This window comes from Ochotona curzoniae, unplaced genomic scaffold (assembly GCF_017591425.1).
Source record: "Ochotona curzoniae isolate NIBS_2020 unplaced genomic scaffold, NIBS_Ocur_1.0 contig_4792, whole genome shotgun sequence".
Lineage (NCBI taxonomy): Eukaryota > Metazoa > Chordata > Mammalia > Lagomorpha > Ochotonidae > Ochotona > Ochotona curzoniae.
The window spans coordinates 7,020,652-7,037,142 of record NW_024466389.1 but is presented as its reverse complement, the minus strand read 5'-3'; the positions used below and the strand labels follow the sequence as shown (position 1 = coordinate 7,037,142).

At 45.9% G+C, this 16,491-nt stretch overlaps 1 protein-coding gene across 3 annotated transcripts in view; it reads right to left on the bottom strand.

Annotated features, from left to right (window-relative positions):
* VPS13D (vacuolar protein sorting 13 homolog D) overlaps positions 1–16,491 on the bottom strand; it is a 245,173-nt gene that overhangs the window by 10,895 nt on the left and 217,787 nt on the right. For all 3 annotated transcript variants that reach the window (XM_040987935.1, XM_040987936.1, XM_040987937.1), the window contains exon 67: positions 1,576–1,707. In XM_040987935.1, the coding sequence (XP_040843869.1) occupies positions 1,576–1,707 (132 nt within the window). The remainder of the gene's footprint in view (positions 1–1,575; positions 1,708–16,491) is intronic.

Sequence of the window (16,491 nt, the reverse complement as noted above, 5' to 3'; positions counted from 1 at the left end):
AAGTGCTCATAGAGGTACAAACCTGCAGCTACCCAGCTACATTGATCAAGGGCTTACTATACCTGAGCTGCTGTTCCAGGTGCTGAGGATTTTTTTTCATAAATTGGAGACAAAAACCCCAACCCTTCAGAGGCTGCTATTCTAATGGACTTGGCTCCAAGGAATGACTTTCCAGGTCTCTGATCCAAGGATGGAAAGTTCCTCCAGCAAAGAAGTACAATGGTCAGTCCTAGTACCAGATGCTTACCCCAAGAGAGGCAGGAATATAATGACTTTCCCTTCTCCTGGAGTGAAACTGCTGGGGATTCTAACTAGGAGAGCGAGGACTGCAGCTACAGTAAGAGCAGAACCAGCAATGACACATGCTAAGGCATGAACTGTGCCCTTCCTCAAATTCAGATGTTGGGACCCTGAGCCCTACATGACCACTGGGAGTGAGGAAGTCATATGATTAAATGAGGTCCTAAGGTTGGGTCCCTGATCCAACAAGTTAGTGTCCTTACAAAAGACACTACATTGCTTTTTCTCTCAGTTATGGTGAGAAAAAGCACTCCCCAGCACTAGAATCAACCAGTATTCTAATTCTGGGCTTCCCAGGGCCCAACAGATGTTTTCAAGATAACCAAAGCAGACTGAGAGAATCAACCTGTCAAGAGACATGCAAGAGTGTCCCAAGGGTGGGGGTGGGTCAGCTGCAAGGACCCTTATAGGACGATGTAGGACACACACTGTGGGTTCAGTCTCAACCTTTGCATTCAATCATGGCTGCAAGAACAGGAGATGATGTTTAGCAGCACTGGCTCTAATGGTGACACTGGAGACTAACCGGAAATTATCCACACCAGGCACTCTATTCTGAACACGTACGTGCAGCTCTCAAAACTGTTCCCCTCCCTGGTGTGTTAGCTTTACATGCGGCAAATAGCCAGTAAAAAAACTGAACTAGGCATTTTGTTACTCATCAGCTATAACCAACTGCTTTTCCGTACAGATGGGTCTAGTACCTTTGCAGGTTATAGAGCATTTTATGTTACATGGGCCTCTGCAGAATACTCTAAAACAGCAATGTTCAATTATACCAGGTTAAGCATGTGCAACCTTGCTAACTGGACTCACGAGCATGATAAGACTCTAGATGTACAAGACTCCATAGTTAAAGAAGTACAACAAACATTCTTAAGGAAATTGCATTTCTAAAATGTTCAGCTACTAGTCTTGTTATTTATCTGTTTTCTTTTGTGGCATTCTGCAGCAAACAGCAGGAGACTAAAGTTTAAGAAAATTTTAGAAAGGGAAGAAACTGTTAAAATTGAGAACATTATGGTCACTAGCTTCTCTCTTGGAATTAACAGGAAAGAAACTGCCATTTTCTGGAAACAAGATACTTAGGCCCAACTATCAAATGGTGGGAACTGCTGAGTAAGGGCTGTTGACAAGCAGCTGTGCCTACACCTACAGAATCCTTGGTGTGAGGGGTCCTTTGAGCGTCTCTGAGCTCAAAGGCAGGGTGATGCTGGGACACAAGAAAAGAGGACTGAGCACACAACGGGTTGCTTTCCTTGAGCTCCCACTTACAATTCATCCTGGATGTTGTCTGTTAGTTTGAAGAGCTGCTCCTGCCCTTCTGCTTGGCTCTCGGAGTAGCGGGGGAGCAGCCCCTGGGGCCCTGTGCAGCAGCGTGGCTTCCGAACCCTCTGTGCTTGAGTCCTACATGGGGAAAAGAGGCAAAAATGAAGAGGTTAGATGTTGAGGTTGACATGACCTCACAACTCAATACAAGACACATTGGAGGTGAGTGACCAGAGTTGAATGGTGGTACTGCTCAGGAATATGCTGTCAGGTGGTGGCTGGTGTGTATCCTGCCTCCACTGTTTCCAGCTCTGATCATGGGTGAGTTCACTTCCTTAAGGCTCAATTTTAGCTTCCTCTGTCAGACAGGAAGGGGAAGAGGATGACAGTGACCTCACGCGACTGCTGTAAAGACCAAATAAGACAGTGACCGTCAAGCTTGTGCTCAGTCACAGATGGGCCACTCCCTGCGTGGCCCTGACTACAGAGCTCAGCCCCCACGGAGTCTTTAGTGCCTCTGCAGAGCCATCTCTGAGCTTGCAACGGGACAGGAAGAAGGCTGACACTTTGTGAGAACACACCAAACCACCAGACTTCTAAGACGCTCTTGGCCAGGTGAGGCGTGAGGGACTGGAGGAGGAAGAAAGGCCCCAGGTCCCCATCACCGGACAGTCTGGGCTCTGCAGCAGCTCCGCCCTTGCCACTCAGCTGTCAGCAGCCCAAAGGAATCTGCTTTGCTATGGCTTTCAGGGTAGGCTCATGTTGTCTTTTTCCACAAGCCATGTGCAGGGTAATTGATAAGTACTTTTTGGTGTTTTCCTAGAAACAGGAGTCCATATTTGTCTTGGAAAGGCTATGCATATTTCAGATGACTGATAAGAGTGTGCTGGGTCTGTCCTCGGCCTTGTACTTGCTGTACTTTTTATTACTTGTTCCTGGAACCCACTGAAGCAAAACAACCCTCTCTAGACATATCTGAAAGAAATAGGCTTAAGACACTGAACCTGTCTTCAGAACTATGCACTAACAGCAATGGGGCGACTGGCTTACTAGGCACACTGGGATAGCAACAGGAACAGAAACAATGAGACACTGGCCACAGGCCAGGCACAGTCCACTGCAACCCAGCACAACTGCAAAGCCCGAACTCAGGACAGTACCCAGCTCACAGACCCTGACCTTGGAGAGACAGCCCCATATTTGGGTAATGGTTGAGGTGTGCTGGAGAAGCCCCAAACCAGTGATAATTTCTCAAAAGTTGATTCCACAGATGCTCTGAATATTATCACTTGTGCTGTTCAATGGTGACATGAAGAGAGTATTTTCAGTGATTTGCACAAAGGGAATGGGTATAAAATACATGTGTGTGTGTATTTATATATACACACATACATATCCTTGCACACTTCCATTGTGTCTGGTTGCAATTCTTCTTTTAAGAGATCCAGACCTAATGTTGGCTATTTAGATCTGCTATTGAATGAAAGTAATGGGGGTGGTATAGAGCCACTGCCAGCCCACTGGAGCAGCAGCTTGACAAATGCTCTTTGAAGAATGACAACAAATCATGGCAAGCAAGGGAAGCCAAGGGGAAGGAGCCCTGGCCTCGTCTCCTTGCCTAGTGATGCCTGCTGCTGTTTCAGAAATGCCTAGACAGGCTAATCTCCTCTGCCCAAGGCAGCCCTGCTCACTCAGCCCACGAGATTGCCCGCAAGGGGAACATGGCAAGGCTTGCTTCCTTTCAATACCAGGTTTGATTCTGACTTCTCAGCACATCTCCACAACCTACTGGGAGGCCTATAGGTTCAACTTCAATATACATCCCAGATCCAACTTTTTCTTTCTTTCCCTACCTTAACTAGCAAATGATGGCTGGATCTGCACAGCATTATTACACTAGCCTCAACAGCCTCTAAACTCGCTCTCTCTACTTCTATCCTTACTCAAGTTTCTCATGGCAATGAGCATGGCTCTGGGAGAACAGAAATTAGATTGAATTGCTCATCTGCTTAAAACACCTTTGTTTCACATTTTACTTAGATGAATTTTTTACTTATTTTTAGCTCCCTATTTGGAATAGAGGCTGGCATCTAGAATAGCATATGGTTTATGGGAAAGAAGCTGTCTGTATTAATACAAGGAGTAAATGCATTTGTGGGTGGGGGTTGGTACAAGAGTCCTGTTCTATATTACAAAGGAATGGTGATATGCAAACTTTAGTGGACAGTAAATAAGATTCTGAGCTTTCCAAGTCAGTAGTCAAGAGTAAGGCAAAACGCGAACCAAGCAGAATTCCCTTTTCCTGACAGAAAGCTCAGGGTGTCTGCCTAGTCTGTGGATATTAACATTTCTGTGAACACTTAGTTTTTTTCCTTATAAAAAATCATTTCTTTGGTAAACAAAGCTGAGAAAAAAGTCTGCTATCATGTAGGAGGAAACTTACATACACAGAGTCCTAAGTTCCTCTAGCACAGTGCAAGGAAGCCAGAGACGCCAAGAAAAGGGACTTATTTCTGGAACAGAGCTCCTGGAAATCACATTCCATAACAAAGAAGGAATGGCTGGGAAGGTAAGTAAACTGCCTTGTATTATTACATGGTCAAGGAGCTCTTCAGCACAAACAGTTACTTCCTGACTCAGCGGCCTCCCTCGGGGCCTTCTCCAGAGTTCAGTGATTCAACCTCATGTGCACTCCCAATACATCATCTGAAACTTGCAAACTTCAGGCCTACCAAAGTATCAATGAAAAGCCAAGCAGAGCAGCTCCCTTGTGTAACACTGACTCCCAGGTTTCTTCTCTTATCTATCTCCCCATCTCCAAGGTTCTCACTTGTGGTCAACCAAACATCAAGAGCAAAGTTAGTTACCAGCGTTGGATCCTAGTGCAGAAGCTCATGGTGGCATTCAGACTCACTGTGCACACCAACACAGAGGAAGGGAGGGCAAAATGTGACCTGTGTGATACAGTCTTGTAAACACAGGGACTACTTACAGGAGTGACTTTCACATGCTCTTAGTGAGAGCAAAAAGCTGAATTCAAGAATTCTTTCCATATTCTATTTCTTTAACATGTCAATGCCTGAAAAGCAATTCGTTCTTCTCTGAAACTCAACTCTAGTGTAAACTCCTTAAATTTAAACTGATAGACTGTAGTCGAGGGTGCGGGAAGATGGTGCTTAAAGCCACTTGTGCCAAAAACTCAATCCCAGATTTAATCAAATAATAATTGGGGATGATGTTATGGTTTAATGTGAGAAGCCACTGCTTGTGATGTTGGCATACCACACAGGCAGGAATGCCTGGTTTAAGTCTTGGTTACTCTGCTTCCAATCGAGCTTCCTGCTAACGTGCCTGGGAAGGCAGCAGAAGGCGGCTCAAGCACACTTGCATCTCTGTCGCCTGAGTGAGAGACCCAGGTGGAGCTTCTGGTGCCTTGTTTTCTCCTATCTCAGCTCTGGCTGCGGCAGGCATTTGAAAAGTCAACTAGCAAATAGGAAATCTCTCTCACATTCTCCATTATTTTGCCTTCCAAATTAAAAAAATAATAATAAAGTAAATCTTCCTAAAAGGAAAGAAAAAAGTATAAATCACAACAATTAGCTAGTGTTTCCAAGCCCTGTAAGCCAGTCAAGTTCAAAGTGAGGTTCCTTAGGCCAGATGCTGGGAGATGCTGTGTTTTCTGCATATGGTGAGGTAACACTATAAATTCAGATTATCCTTTGAAACTAGTTTTACTCCAGTTACAACAGTCCTAACCTGGTCGCCCTCCACAATTCAGGGGTGTGGTGTGTCCAGTTCTGAGCTCTCATTCCTGAGTCACTTTTGAGCATTTCCCAGTGAACCCATCAACACCAGCAGGCACAGGACTCCACTCCTGCTTTGGTTTGTTTGTTTTGTAAACATCGGGCATTACAGCTGGACACGCCACTTATTCTCAGTCTGGAGCTCACAGATACGATCACTGTTTCTTTGACACAACACAAATAAGCCCCTGATGCACCCTTCCCACCACACAGCTCCCACACTGACTACGACATCCGTGTGTCCCCCTGTAGCCCGGTCCCCAGTTCCCCAGTCACTCTTCCCCCCAAGGCAGCTGAGACTCTGACCCTTATGTTTATCGTTCCCTTGTTCTTCTTTCAAAGGAGTTTTATTTATTTTAGAGTATGCTTCAATATGTTCTTGTTATAGTCTCTGGTTTCAGCTACTGGGGGATGTCACTGCTAAGATTTGGCCATTCCTCTGTGTGCAGTTAAAATTCCGTTATCATGTCTGCTGCATTAGTAACCCATTGTAGGTCTAATCCATGATTTAGCCACCTTCCTACAGATGGCACATGGGTCATGCCCCGGCTTTGTGATTACAGATGCTGCTGTTATGAACAGAACGTTCCTATACACACCTTCTAGTGAACTCTGAGTACACTTCTGGAAGGTTAACTCCAAGATCCCGGGGGACATTCATATATCAAGACAATTCAAGCTATTTTCAAAGCAGCTGAACTCTATTTATATTTCCATCCACAATGTATTTGTAAGGGACCAGCAACTCAGCCACCTGCAACTTAAAATGCAGTTGCTATAGCTACAGAACAGACCTATGTTTCTTAAATTTTTATTTATTGGAGAGAGAGGGAGGGGGGAGGAAGGAGAGAGAGGCAGGGAAGGAGGGAAGGAGAGGAAGGGGAGGGGGAAGGAAGGAGAGTGAGCAAGCGAGAGAGAAAGAGAGAGAGAGAGAGAGAGAGAGAAATGAGAACAGATTCCTCCACCTGGTAGTTATCCCTCAAATGCCTGAATGGCCAAGACTGAGCTGCGCTGAAACTGGAAGATGGGAACTCAATCCTTGTTTCCCACCAAACTGAGCCACCATCACTGCCTTCCAGGACCCACACTAGCAGGAATTTGGCTTCAGAAGTTGTTTTAGGTTCTCTGACATTGGCATCTAAACCATTGGGCAGGCTAAATGCCTTTCCAGAACCGAATATTTGAGTTGCATCCTGGGTAGCACTGGTCTAAACTTTAAATTCTTGCTGCTTGAACAGAACATGACAGAGTTTTACTTTTTTTCTTTCAAGCTAAAAGGTAAGGAGTCCAATGAAAAGCACAGACTAGTTGCAAGTGCTGCCATTAAAGCTAGAGTGTAGTGGCCAACACCTGTCTGTTCCGGTCCCCTGTCGACTCCCCCAGGCACTCAGTTCCCTTCTTTACAAGCAGCACCCAGGCTATGATGTGCTGCTACTTGGGCAGGGCCTTGCGGCCGCAGTTCTAAAGGCAAAGAGAGGATTATTAAACAAGAGATGGCCAAACTGCAGCCCTCACCTCTCATTAGTGGACAGCGTCTCTAACTAACCAACATGCAACATGAAAGAGTTTACAGCGGCGTCTGTTCAGTGTGGATGCAGCCACTCTGCCTCCACAAACCTTTGTTGAGCCAAAGGCCTGTGGTATATTTAATTGTGGCCAGCTGGGGGTTTGCCGGCCATCTTAAGCCGTTGGCTGCTGCGGTTTATAAATTTCACAGTGTACAGAAAGAAGCAGTCCTTCCAGTCAACCAGCTAATCCAAAATGTCAGCACCAAACGAGCTTGAGCTTTGAACTCCGTGAAAACGCCAGAGTCGGCAGCACAGCACGGAAGACTCCTTCCTGGGGAAGGTGCTGCTAATGTAGTGGCTGATAGACTGCAGATAGCTGCCCTGGGCGGGGGGAACCCAGCAGAGAGGAAGTCTCCATCTGGCCACTGCTATCCGACATCCACGGGAGGCCCCAAAACCCAAGATCAGAGGGACAAAAACAAGTCATGTCATTTTCTTTAAGCAACAATAAATCCAAACAAGGTACCACAGGAAGGTCTAACTGATTCCACCCGGCTGCCTTTGCATTTCAGATGGGGGGGGGGTGGAGCGAGGAGGGTAGCAGTTGGCCATCCACTATTTGTTCTTAGCATATATGATGAGTAACTATGTCATAGCTGTATTAGTTGAAGACAGATGTTGTGCTCACAGACACATGCCCCTGTACAGCTTAAGTTATTAGCTGGTGGAGACGTCTGTCATGGCCAATGTCTATCAGCCAAGTGATGTTGGAAAACAATCAGTAACTGAGTGAAGAGTGTGTGTGTGTCAAACATGGGACTTCCTAGCCTAACAGGATGTTTATTCAACTGATGGCTGCATCTTCCCTGGGGGCTGTATGTACTGACCTCAACAAAGTGATGGATCATGGGTGGATTTACTTTACATATGTGTCTAAGACCTCTGTTTTAATTAAATCTCCAACTGATACACACAATGCTTGACTGAACACAAAGAATTAGACTGACAACAGAAGGTCAAATACTGTTAGCTGATAACAGCTATGAGATGGCATGGTTCTTGTCTGAAAGGTCAAACATCTGTCATCTCTAAAAGGAACCTACCAGCCCATGGAAGCAGTGCCCCCTGCGCAGGTGCATGTGAGTGGGTTACAAGCCTTGCCTACGCTCCCGTGGTGTGCTTGTCTGACTCACCGCAGGCTGCATCTGCGACTGCCCGGCAGGCCCTCCCCTCTGTGCATCCACTCCCCAGGACTAAGTGGACATTCTCCCTTCACTCCCTTCAGCACAAACGTAATCAGAAGGCTCTGAGAAGATGCAAACCTCTGAATCAGTTTACATAAGACTTTCTTTCTCAAGGGTCCGGCGGCATGGCCTAGTGGCTGATGTCCTCGCCTTGAATGCACCAGGCTCCCATATGGGTGCCAGTTCTTATTCCAGCAGCTCCACTTCCCATCCAGCTCCCTGCTTGTGGCCTGGGAAAGCAGTCGAGGACAGCACAAAGCCTTGGGATTTTGCACCTGTGTGGGAGACTTGGAGGAAGTTCCTGGCTCCTGGCTCCAGACTGGCAAAGCACCGGCCACTGCGATCACTTGTGGAGTAAATCATTGGACGGAAGATCTTCCTCTCTATCTCTCCCCTCTGTATATCTGACTTTCCAATAAAAATAAATAAATCTTTAAAAAAAAAAAAAGACTTTCTTTCCCAAAGTTCTGAAACAGAACCCACCTTCTAGAGCCTCCTCAGAGACAGCATTCAATCATTTTTTTTTTAAAAAACTCTCTTGACGTCAGTACAGGCTGGTTCTTACGTGAAGTCACTGAGTGAGGGTGCAAGCTAAGGTAGCTAGAACAGAGAAGTCTGTTCAGATACCTGAGAATGGCTGTGCTTGCCACCACCCCTCATTTAAAGAACCTTTCCTGAGCTACCACAGTGGCTAGACCTTGAGGAAGACGGGATGAATGAAGTTTCCAGGGAGCTCAAAGAGTTGTGGCAGATCTGGTGACTAGAAACCCGAAGCCCATGGCAGCAGCGGAGTGCCAGAGAGAGGCAGTGTGACGTAGTGCTGAGATGGGCTCTACAGCCGGGCACGGTCACCATTTACAAACCATCATCCATACACAACTTCTTGATCCTTGGCTTCCTCATCTACAAAATGGAGGTGATAATGAGGTTGCTGTGTGGGGTGAAGCTAATACAGGTATGGTGCTTTGCACACTGGCTGGCACATTGGAGACACTCAGGAAAATACCACCTGCTGTCACGAGTGCACCTGCAGAGGTAGAGTGGCTACCAACAGGGGCCCTGATCTCACTCAGCGGCTTGGCTGTAATGGCTAATCTTTCTCACCATGGTTTCCTACTGGGGAGGCTCATGGTTTCAAACCGAAGCATTTCCCTTCTGATTTCTTGTTAACATTGTACTTAACCTCTCTCTGGAGTCCTGAAGTCACATATGTAACAACACATAAAATTCCACAGTATACTCTGCCACTGAAGGTATGGGGAAGATGGTGATTCGTGAGATCATTAGAAACTGTATTTATCTTGTTAACTTTTCAGTAATTTGCCATCCCACAGCAGGGACTACATTTCCTGGGCTGGGCTTGCTCTCATCACTGGGATTCACACCTGACTTGTTTATAGGGGTCAAGGCTTCACCCTAACCTAACACATGTTTGGGGGTACTCATGACATTATAACTGTGACAGCTGGTATGACTAATGCCAACAAATAGACCTTCTGGGATTTAAATACTAAGACAAAAATACTTCAGATTTTTTTCTTAGTCAACTGCCTGAGGGGGTAAGACTCCTCTTTAATAAGACAGGGTAGAGAGGGGCAAGGCAGATTTACTTTATAAAGAATCCCCAACAACTGGATACTGTTACACTGAGAGTCCAGCCTAACTTGAAATGTCATAACTCATTTTTTTAAAAAGATGCATTTTTAAAGAAAAATGTATTTGAAAGATACAGAGAAAGGAAAAGACAGATAGTAATCTTCTGTTTGCTGGTTTACCTCCAAAACTGCTGTAATGGCCATGGGTGGGCTAGGCTGAAGCCAGGAGCCTGGAATTCCACCTAGGTCTCCCATATGGATGTCAAGCGCCCAAACATTTGGGCTGTCCTCTTTTGCCTTCCCAGGTGTATTTGCAGGCAGTTGTATAGGAAATGGAGGAGCAGGGATTCGAACCAGCTCTCTTACGTAGGATGTGGTTTATACTTTCAACATTGTAATCAACCAGGCTTTAGGTATAACATCAGAGAGTGTCACATTGACAGCCATTTCTTCAGTCACGGTCAAGTTCTTTGTCACCTCTTTTGCCAAACTCAAGATGCTTCACATGGGTCAAAAAACATGCTTTCTGATAAACCGGACGTTGTGCTACTGGACACAAATGTTGAGAATAAGCTGACTAAACTAAAAATACACCAAAAAGCAGGTACACCCTCAGTTTAGTTTTTGGCAAATTATAACATAATTTCTTTCTTATAGACTTATAGACCTATCCTCACCCAAAAGAGAGGAAAAGATGAGTTGGGAGCAAGCAGGGAGGGGAACAATGGGGCTTCAGAAAAAAAAAAAAAAAAAAAACAAATAGCATGAGATCCCAGTGCAGCCATTAATCAGCTGAGAGACAATGGAGAAGGTACTGGACTGTTCTCAGTCCTAGTCTCCTCCTCAGTCAGAATACAACAAATATTCTGTTACTGATTCTGAGATAAAGAGTGAGCAAAAAAAATCTACACAGCCTGGTGCCTGGCACATAGAAATCAACCGTCTCCCCTTGGAATTACTGCGTATATCAAGTCAACTGCATCCAGCAGAATGTGTTTTGACAGTGCCCCATGGGGGACATGCCTTCCTGCATCTGTCAGGATTCTCAGAGGGTGGTTTTCAGTGTTTCCCACTGGGGCTTGCTTATAGAGTTTATGCCCCTGACTGGCCCCATCTGGACTATACCTCCTTACAGAACTGGCCTGCAAACCGCCAGCTGCTCAATGCATTGTAGTAGATGCTAACTCCTTAGAACTGGAATTGGTAAAATTTTAGAACATTTCTATTAATAGTCAGCAAACACTTCTTCTAGGTAAAGTCTGCAAGACCATCTTGCAGTATAGGGACGTGTCCTGAGGGTGGTCAAAGTACCATTTTCTGGCAGATTAGTTAACAGGACCAGACTTTTTGGAGGTACAGGGAACACTGGAGAACCACAGAGGGTCACACAACAGCAGCTGCGGCTCAGCCCTCCCTGAGAGCTGAGCATGCTGACTGGAAGCTACATGCAGCAGGCATTTTCCTCTCTCCCCAGCACTTTGCACAACGCCAGACCTTGTATGCATGCTTACTACCTATGTGGGTGACTGGGTGACGTGAAGTTCACAGGGCAGCTAGAACTGGTGGCAGGAGATGCAGGATGCAGCTCCTGAGGCTGAGGGAGCAGACTGGCTGCAGGGACTCCTGCCCTGCTCTGCCAGTGGAAGCAGGGACACTTGGAGCACAGGACTGTAGCTCACTCCACCAAGGGGGACACTAGAACGAGGTACTGGAGAGCCACCTGGTGGTCTTGACCCTGGCAGCTACACAGGGATTAGGCCTTTCACAGGAGGCAGAATCTAGGCCTGGCACTCTGAACAGCTCAGCACCTTCTGACCAACTGATCAACTCTCTCCCCTTGCTCAAATCCCAAGAACTCTCTGTTGAGATTCCATGTGGCTTTCATGATTTCAGGCCCAAGTTTTAGGTTTGCTTTTCCTTAAAAGAAAAATTTAAAACTAGAAACATAAAATAATCACCGGAGCACCTACTGTTCATCTTTCTCGTGGCGGGCCGGTGCTCTGGAACTGCCTGCCCTCATGTGGAACCTATGGCTGAGCTTTCCCAGAAGCCACGTCCACCCCCAGCTAAATGTGCCCCTCTAGAAATAAGACATGGCATCTTCTCTTTGGACTCGCATGTGGTCTTTCTTCTTGCCACAGTGCTGGAGTATAAAGACACAGCAGGAATAAGGCAAGCAGAGGCTCCATGCACCTGAATGGGGACTAGGATCAACAGAGTCCTTTCTTTGGCCAGAGAGGAAGAGGAAAGAAGCTGGCAGCTCCATGACACCCTTCAGTGTCTCCACAAAGGGGTACATTTCTGTTTGGTGCCATGACGTTCAACCTGGTGACAAAAGACCCCCTGCCCCCCAAACCTTTCTAAAAATTACAATCTGTTCTGCTGTCTCAAGTTACATTCTGTAAATAATAAGCAACGCTGATGAAATGCAAAATGTAGAAAATTTGTAAAGCAGAACGATCTGCAGTATGTCTCACATCTGTGTCACATTAAACATGTACTCAGCAGACTTGCTGATTCCTGTCTAATCAGGGCACAGGGTGCTGTGGGCTAGAAGGGATCTGGTGCCGCAGGCCACAGCGGTGCTGAGGACAGCAGATATAGGTGAGGGAGGGCTCCGTGACAGCTCCACAAGGTGGACACGCCAAACTCCACTGAACACACGACACTTGGCTGCTCAGCCTGCCTGTTTTGGTCTTTGTACACTGCATACTGGTAGCTCACTGCCATGCTCAGATCTTGTGAGAGATCTCACAAGTCCTCTCCACAGTCCTCAATGCTGCTGAAGCAGGGTCCATGGTAGTTAAACCAAATAACAGGCTTTAGTGACAAAATGTCTCCTTGGAAGCAGTTGGTTTCCCATATATTAAAATGACTACAAAATAAAAATAGAATGGAAGGAAACCAATCAAATTCCATTTGGTAAACTGCTTTAAGGTTACTAGAGATGACAGCTGCCATGCCAGGCGAAATTCAACCCATCTTTTATTTATCCCAAGCACTTATACACACACACACACACACACACACACTTGCACGTGCATAAACACACATGCACCCATAACCCTACTTTAGAAAAATTGGCAGAGCATGACAAAAAAAAAATGGCTTTGCCTAAGCTTGTAGCATCATGCTAAATCTCTAAATGACTCAAATCTCAAAGGCTCCCTGTTTGAAAAAACCAGATTCACATGCAACCAAGGGCCTGTCAACCCCAGAAGAACCTCTTCAGGAAAGCTTCGTGTAATTCCATCTAAGTCAGCCCTTGCATCTGAATGTCCCCACCACGCTGAGCTCCAATGGGTCACCCACGCCCACAGCACGCCTCTATAGCTGTTCTTGACTGTTGGCACCACCTGGACATTCCAATCCTCAGCAACGCTCTTAGTGGGAGCACAGTTTTACCAGGGAAAGGATGAAGCTTGTCCAATGCCTTTCAGATGCCAAGTGGCAAAGACAAATTTGACCTGGAAATTTGCACCCAGAAAACTGCTGAACACCCAGCAGGACTGTGGATGCAGATCTCTTTCAGATGCCCCGAGCCCATCCCTGTGCTCAGCATGCTGCGGGTTCTTGGAGACACTCAAGAAGGTGACTTCCAGCTCTGTGGGATGAGGTCTGTATCCTTGCAGTGATTCCAGAAGAGACTCCAACCATGCATCAGAGAGGAAAGAGTGAAGGAGCTGAGTGGGGGTGCCCAGGGGAGGATGGGTACTGCATGCCACAGAGGGCAGCACAGGCTCCTCAGGAAGGTCTGGCTTAAGTAGGGCCCTACCTCAAGGCTGAATAGGAGCTTATTAACAAGAAATATGACCACAAAGCTCATTTACACTAAGCAGCCAAATCTTACAATAGGATCTGGTGGTGAAAAACTGCAAGAAGTAGGAGAAAACAAAATAATCCAATTAACAGAAAAGGCTCATTCTTTTTTTTTTCAATGATTGATTGATTTAGAAAGGCAAAGTTGGGGAGGAAGAGGGAGACAGAGAGAGACAGACACAGGGAGGGGGGGGGGGAGAGAGAGAGAGAGAGAGAGAGAGAGAGAGAGAGAGAGTCAGTCTTCCTTCTGTTGGTTTTACTTCCCCAAATGGTTGCAACAGCTGGGGCTGGGCAAGGTCAAAGCCAGGAGCTTCCTCCAGGTCTCCTATGTGGGTTCATGGGCCTGAGAATTTGGCCATCCTTCACTGACTTCCCATGGTCATTAGCAGGGAGCTGGACTGGAAGTGTAGCAGCTAGAACTGGATGAAACTGGTGCCAATACGGGATTCCAGCATTGTACTTTTGCTAGTTCATTCCCCAGATGGCTGCAATGGCTAGCACTGGGCCAGGTTAAAGCTAATAGCTTCATCTGAGTTCCCCATGTGGGTGGCAGGAGCCCAAATGCTTAGACCTCCTTCCATTGCTTTTCTGGCCATTAACAGAGATTGGAAGTGGAGTAGCTGGGGCATGAACTAGCACCCATATGGGATTCTAGCATTGCAGGGTATGGCTTTTCCCATTATGCCACTACAGTGCTGCCCCTGAGAAGACTACTAATGTGTTTCAAAACAGAAAATGCATATACTACTAAAGCCACCAATTGTAGTTTTAGAAATTTACCTTAAGGAATTACACAAGCATGAAAGTATAGATGAGAGTTCTTCAAAAAGTTCATAAAAATGGAATTAAAGGATAGGTTTACTTTTAGTACAAAGATTTTGAAATGCATATGTAGCTTTTCCATAGTATGTATTCCATGAATTTTTTGAAGCTGCTTTTTTTCTTTTTGTTTTTATTGAAGCCTCTTTTATATATGGATTTCAAAACCTTTTTTTGTACCCCAAATTTCATTTCCAAGAGCTTTCTGAAGTACCCTCATATGTAGAAGATGCTTACAATTAGCAAAAAAGTTTCAGGAGACTAGGTAAATACTCTGTGGTAAATGTAGAATTAATTATTGTACATATGTTAAGAATGATTTCCATAGTCATAGTTGAGTGAAAAAAAGCTTGCTATCAATATCTGCACTTTCATTAGAGTGGAATCACATGTGTCTCTGTGTGTAAACAAACATACGTACGGATTGTGGAAGGGTTCCCATTGTTAACCTTGGAGAGACTGTCAGTACCCAGTGGCACAGAGTTCTTCTTTCATTCTTTAAAGTGGGAATAATAGAGGTGTTCACACTGACTTGCTAAAAGAGAATTCAAGCAGTCTTTGGAGCAAGTGCTCGTATATTATAAATATTCTGAAAACAGTCTATCTTTGTACACACTTTTTTAACAAAATTAAGTTTTAAAAGTGGAGGTGGGGCCCGGCGGTGGCGCAGTGGTTAAGGTCCTCGCCTTGCACGCCCGGGATCCCATATGGGCGCCGGTTCTATCCCAGCAGCCCCGTTTCCCTTCCAGCTCCCTGCCTGTGGCCCGGGAGAGCAGTCGAGGCCCAAAGCTTTGGGACCCTGCACCCGTGTGGGAGACCCGGAAGAGGCTCCTGGCTTCGGATCAGCATAGCATCGGCCGTTGTGCTCACTTGGGGAGTGAATCATCGGACGGAAGATCTTCCTCTCTGTATATCCGCCTTTCCAATAAAAAAAAAATAATAAAAAAAAAAGTGGAGGTGGGTGTTTTACACAGTAGTCAAGTAACTGCTTGGAATACCCATATCCCATATCAGACTGCCTGCTATGAATCCTAGATAATCCAGCTCTTCTTCTCTTTTTAAAGACTTATTATTTATTTGAAAGGCAGAGGTCCAGAGACAGGGACACATGGACACATACGCACACCACACACCCTTCCTCCCTCCCTACTGGTTCACTTCCTGAAACAGCTGCAATCCATGCGGCTGAGCCAGGCCAAAGCCAGGTCCCACAGAGGTGACAGGCCCAAGCACTTGGATCATCTTCTACTTCTTCCTCAGCCGTATTAGTAGGGAACTGGACCTGAAGTAGAGCAATCAGCATTGGAACTGGAATGCATAAGGGATGCAGGTATTGGAGCTGGTGACGCACTACGCACAACACTGGCCTGACAACTCCTCTTCTGAGCCAGCTTCCTGCTCTTGGGCGCCCTGGAAGGCAGCAGCTGATGCTTCAAGTGCTTAGTCCCTTCTGCTCACTTGGGAGATTCAGGCTGAATTCTGGGCTTTAAACTGGATTAGCCATGGCTGTCACGGAATGGACCAGTAAATTGAAAAATCTCTCTCCCTTTCAAATAAACATGAAAATAAATAAATACAAGTTTAAAAAGAATTTAGAAAAAGATTTGGGAACTACCCTGGCACAAACATCAACGTCTAAAGTAAATTTAGAATCAAAAGCATGGATGACTGTAAATTTCTATCACTATTTACTGTATAAAGCAGGGACACAGTACAGACCAGGAAAGACATGAGAACAGCCACGCATAATCAGGAATAGCTTTCTTCTCTCTCTCTCTTTTAAAGACTTGTTTATTTTTATTGGAAAGTCAGATATGCAAAGAGCAGGAGAGACAGGGAGAAAGATCTTCCATCCAATGATTCATTTCCCAAGTGGCCACAATGGTTCACTCCCCAAGTGGCTGCAACAATTGGAGCTAAGCTGATCTGAAGCCAGGAGCTACGATCTTCTTCCAGGTCTCCCACACAGTACAGGGTCCCAAGGCTTTGGGCCATTCTTGACAGCTTTCCCAGGCCACAAGCAGGGAGTTGGAAGGGAAGCAGAGCAGCCAGGATATGAACTGGTGCCCATATGGGATCCTGGCACATGCAGGGTGAGGACTTCAGCCGCTAGGCTACCTCACTGCCCACCCCT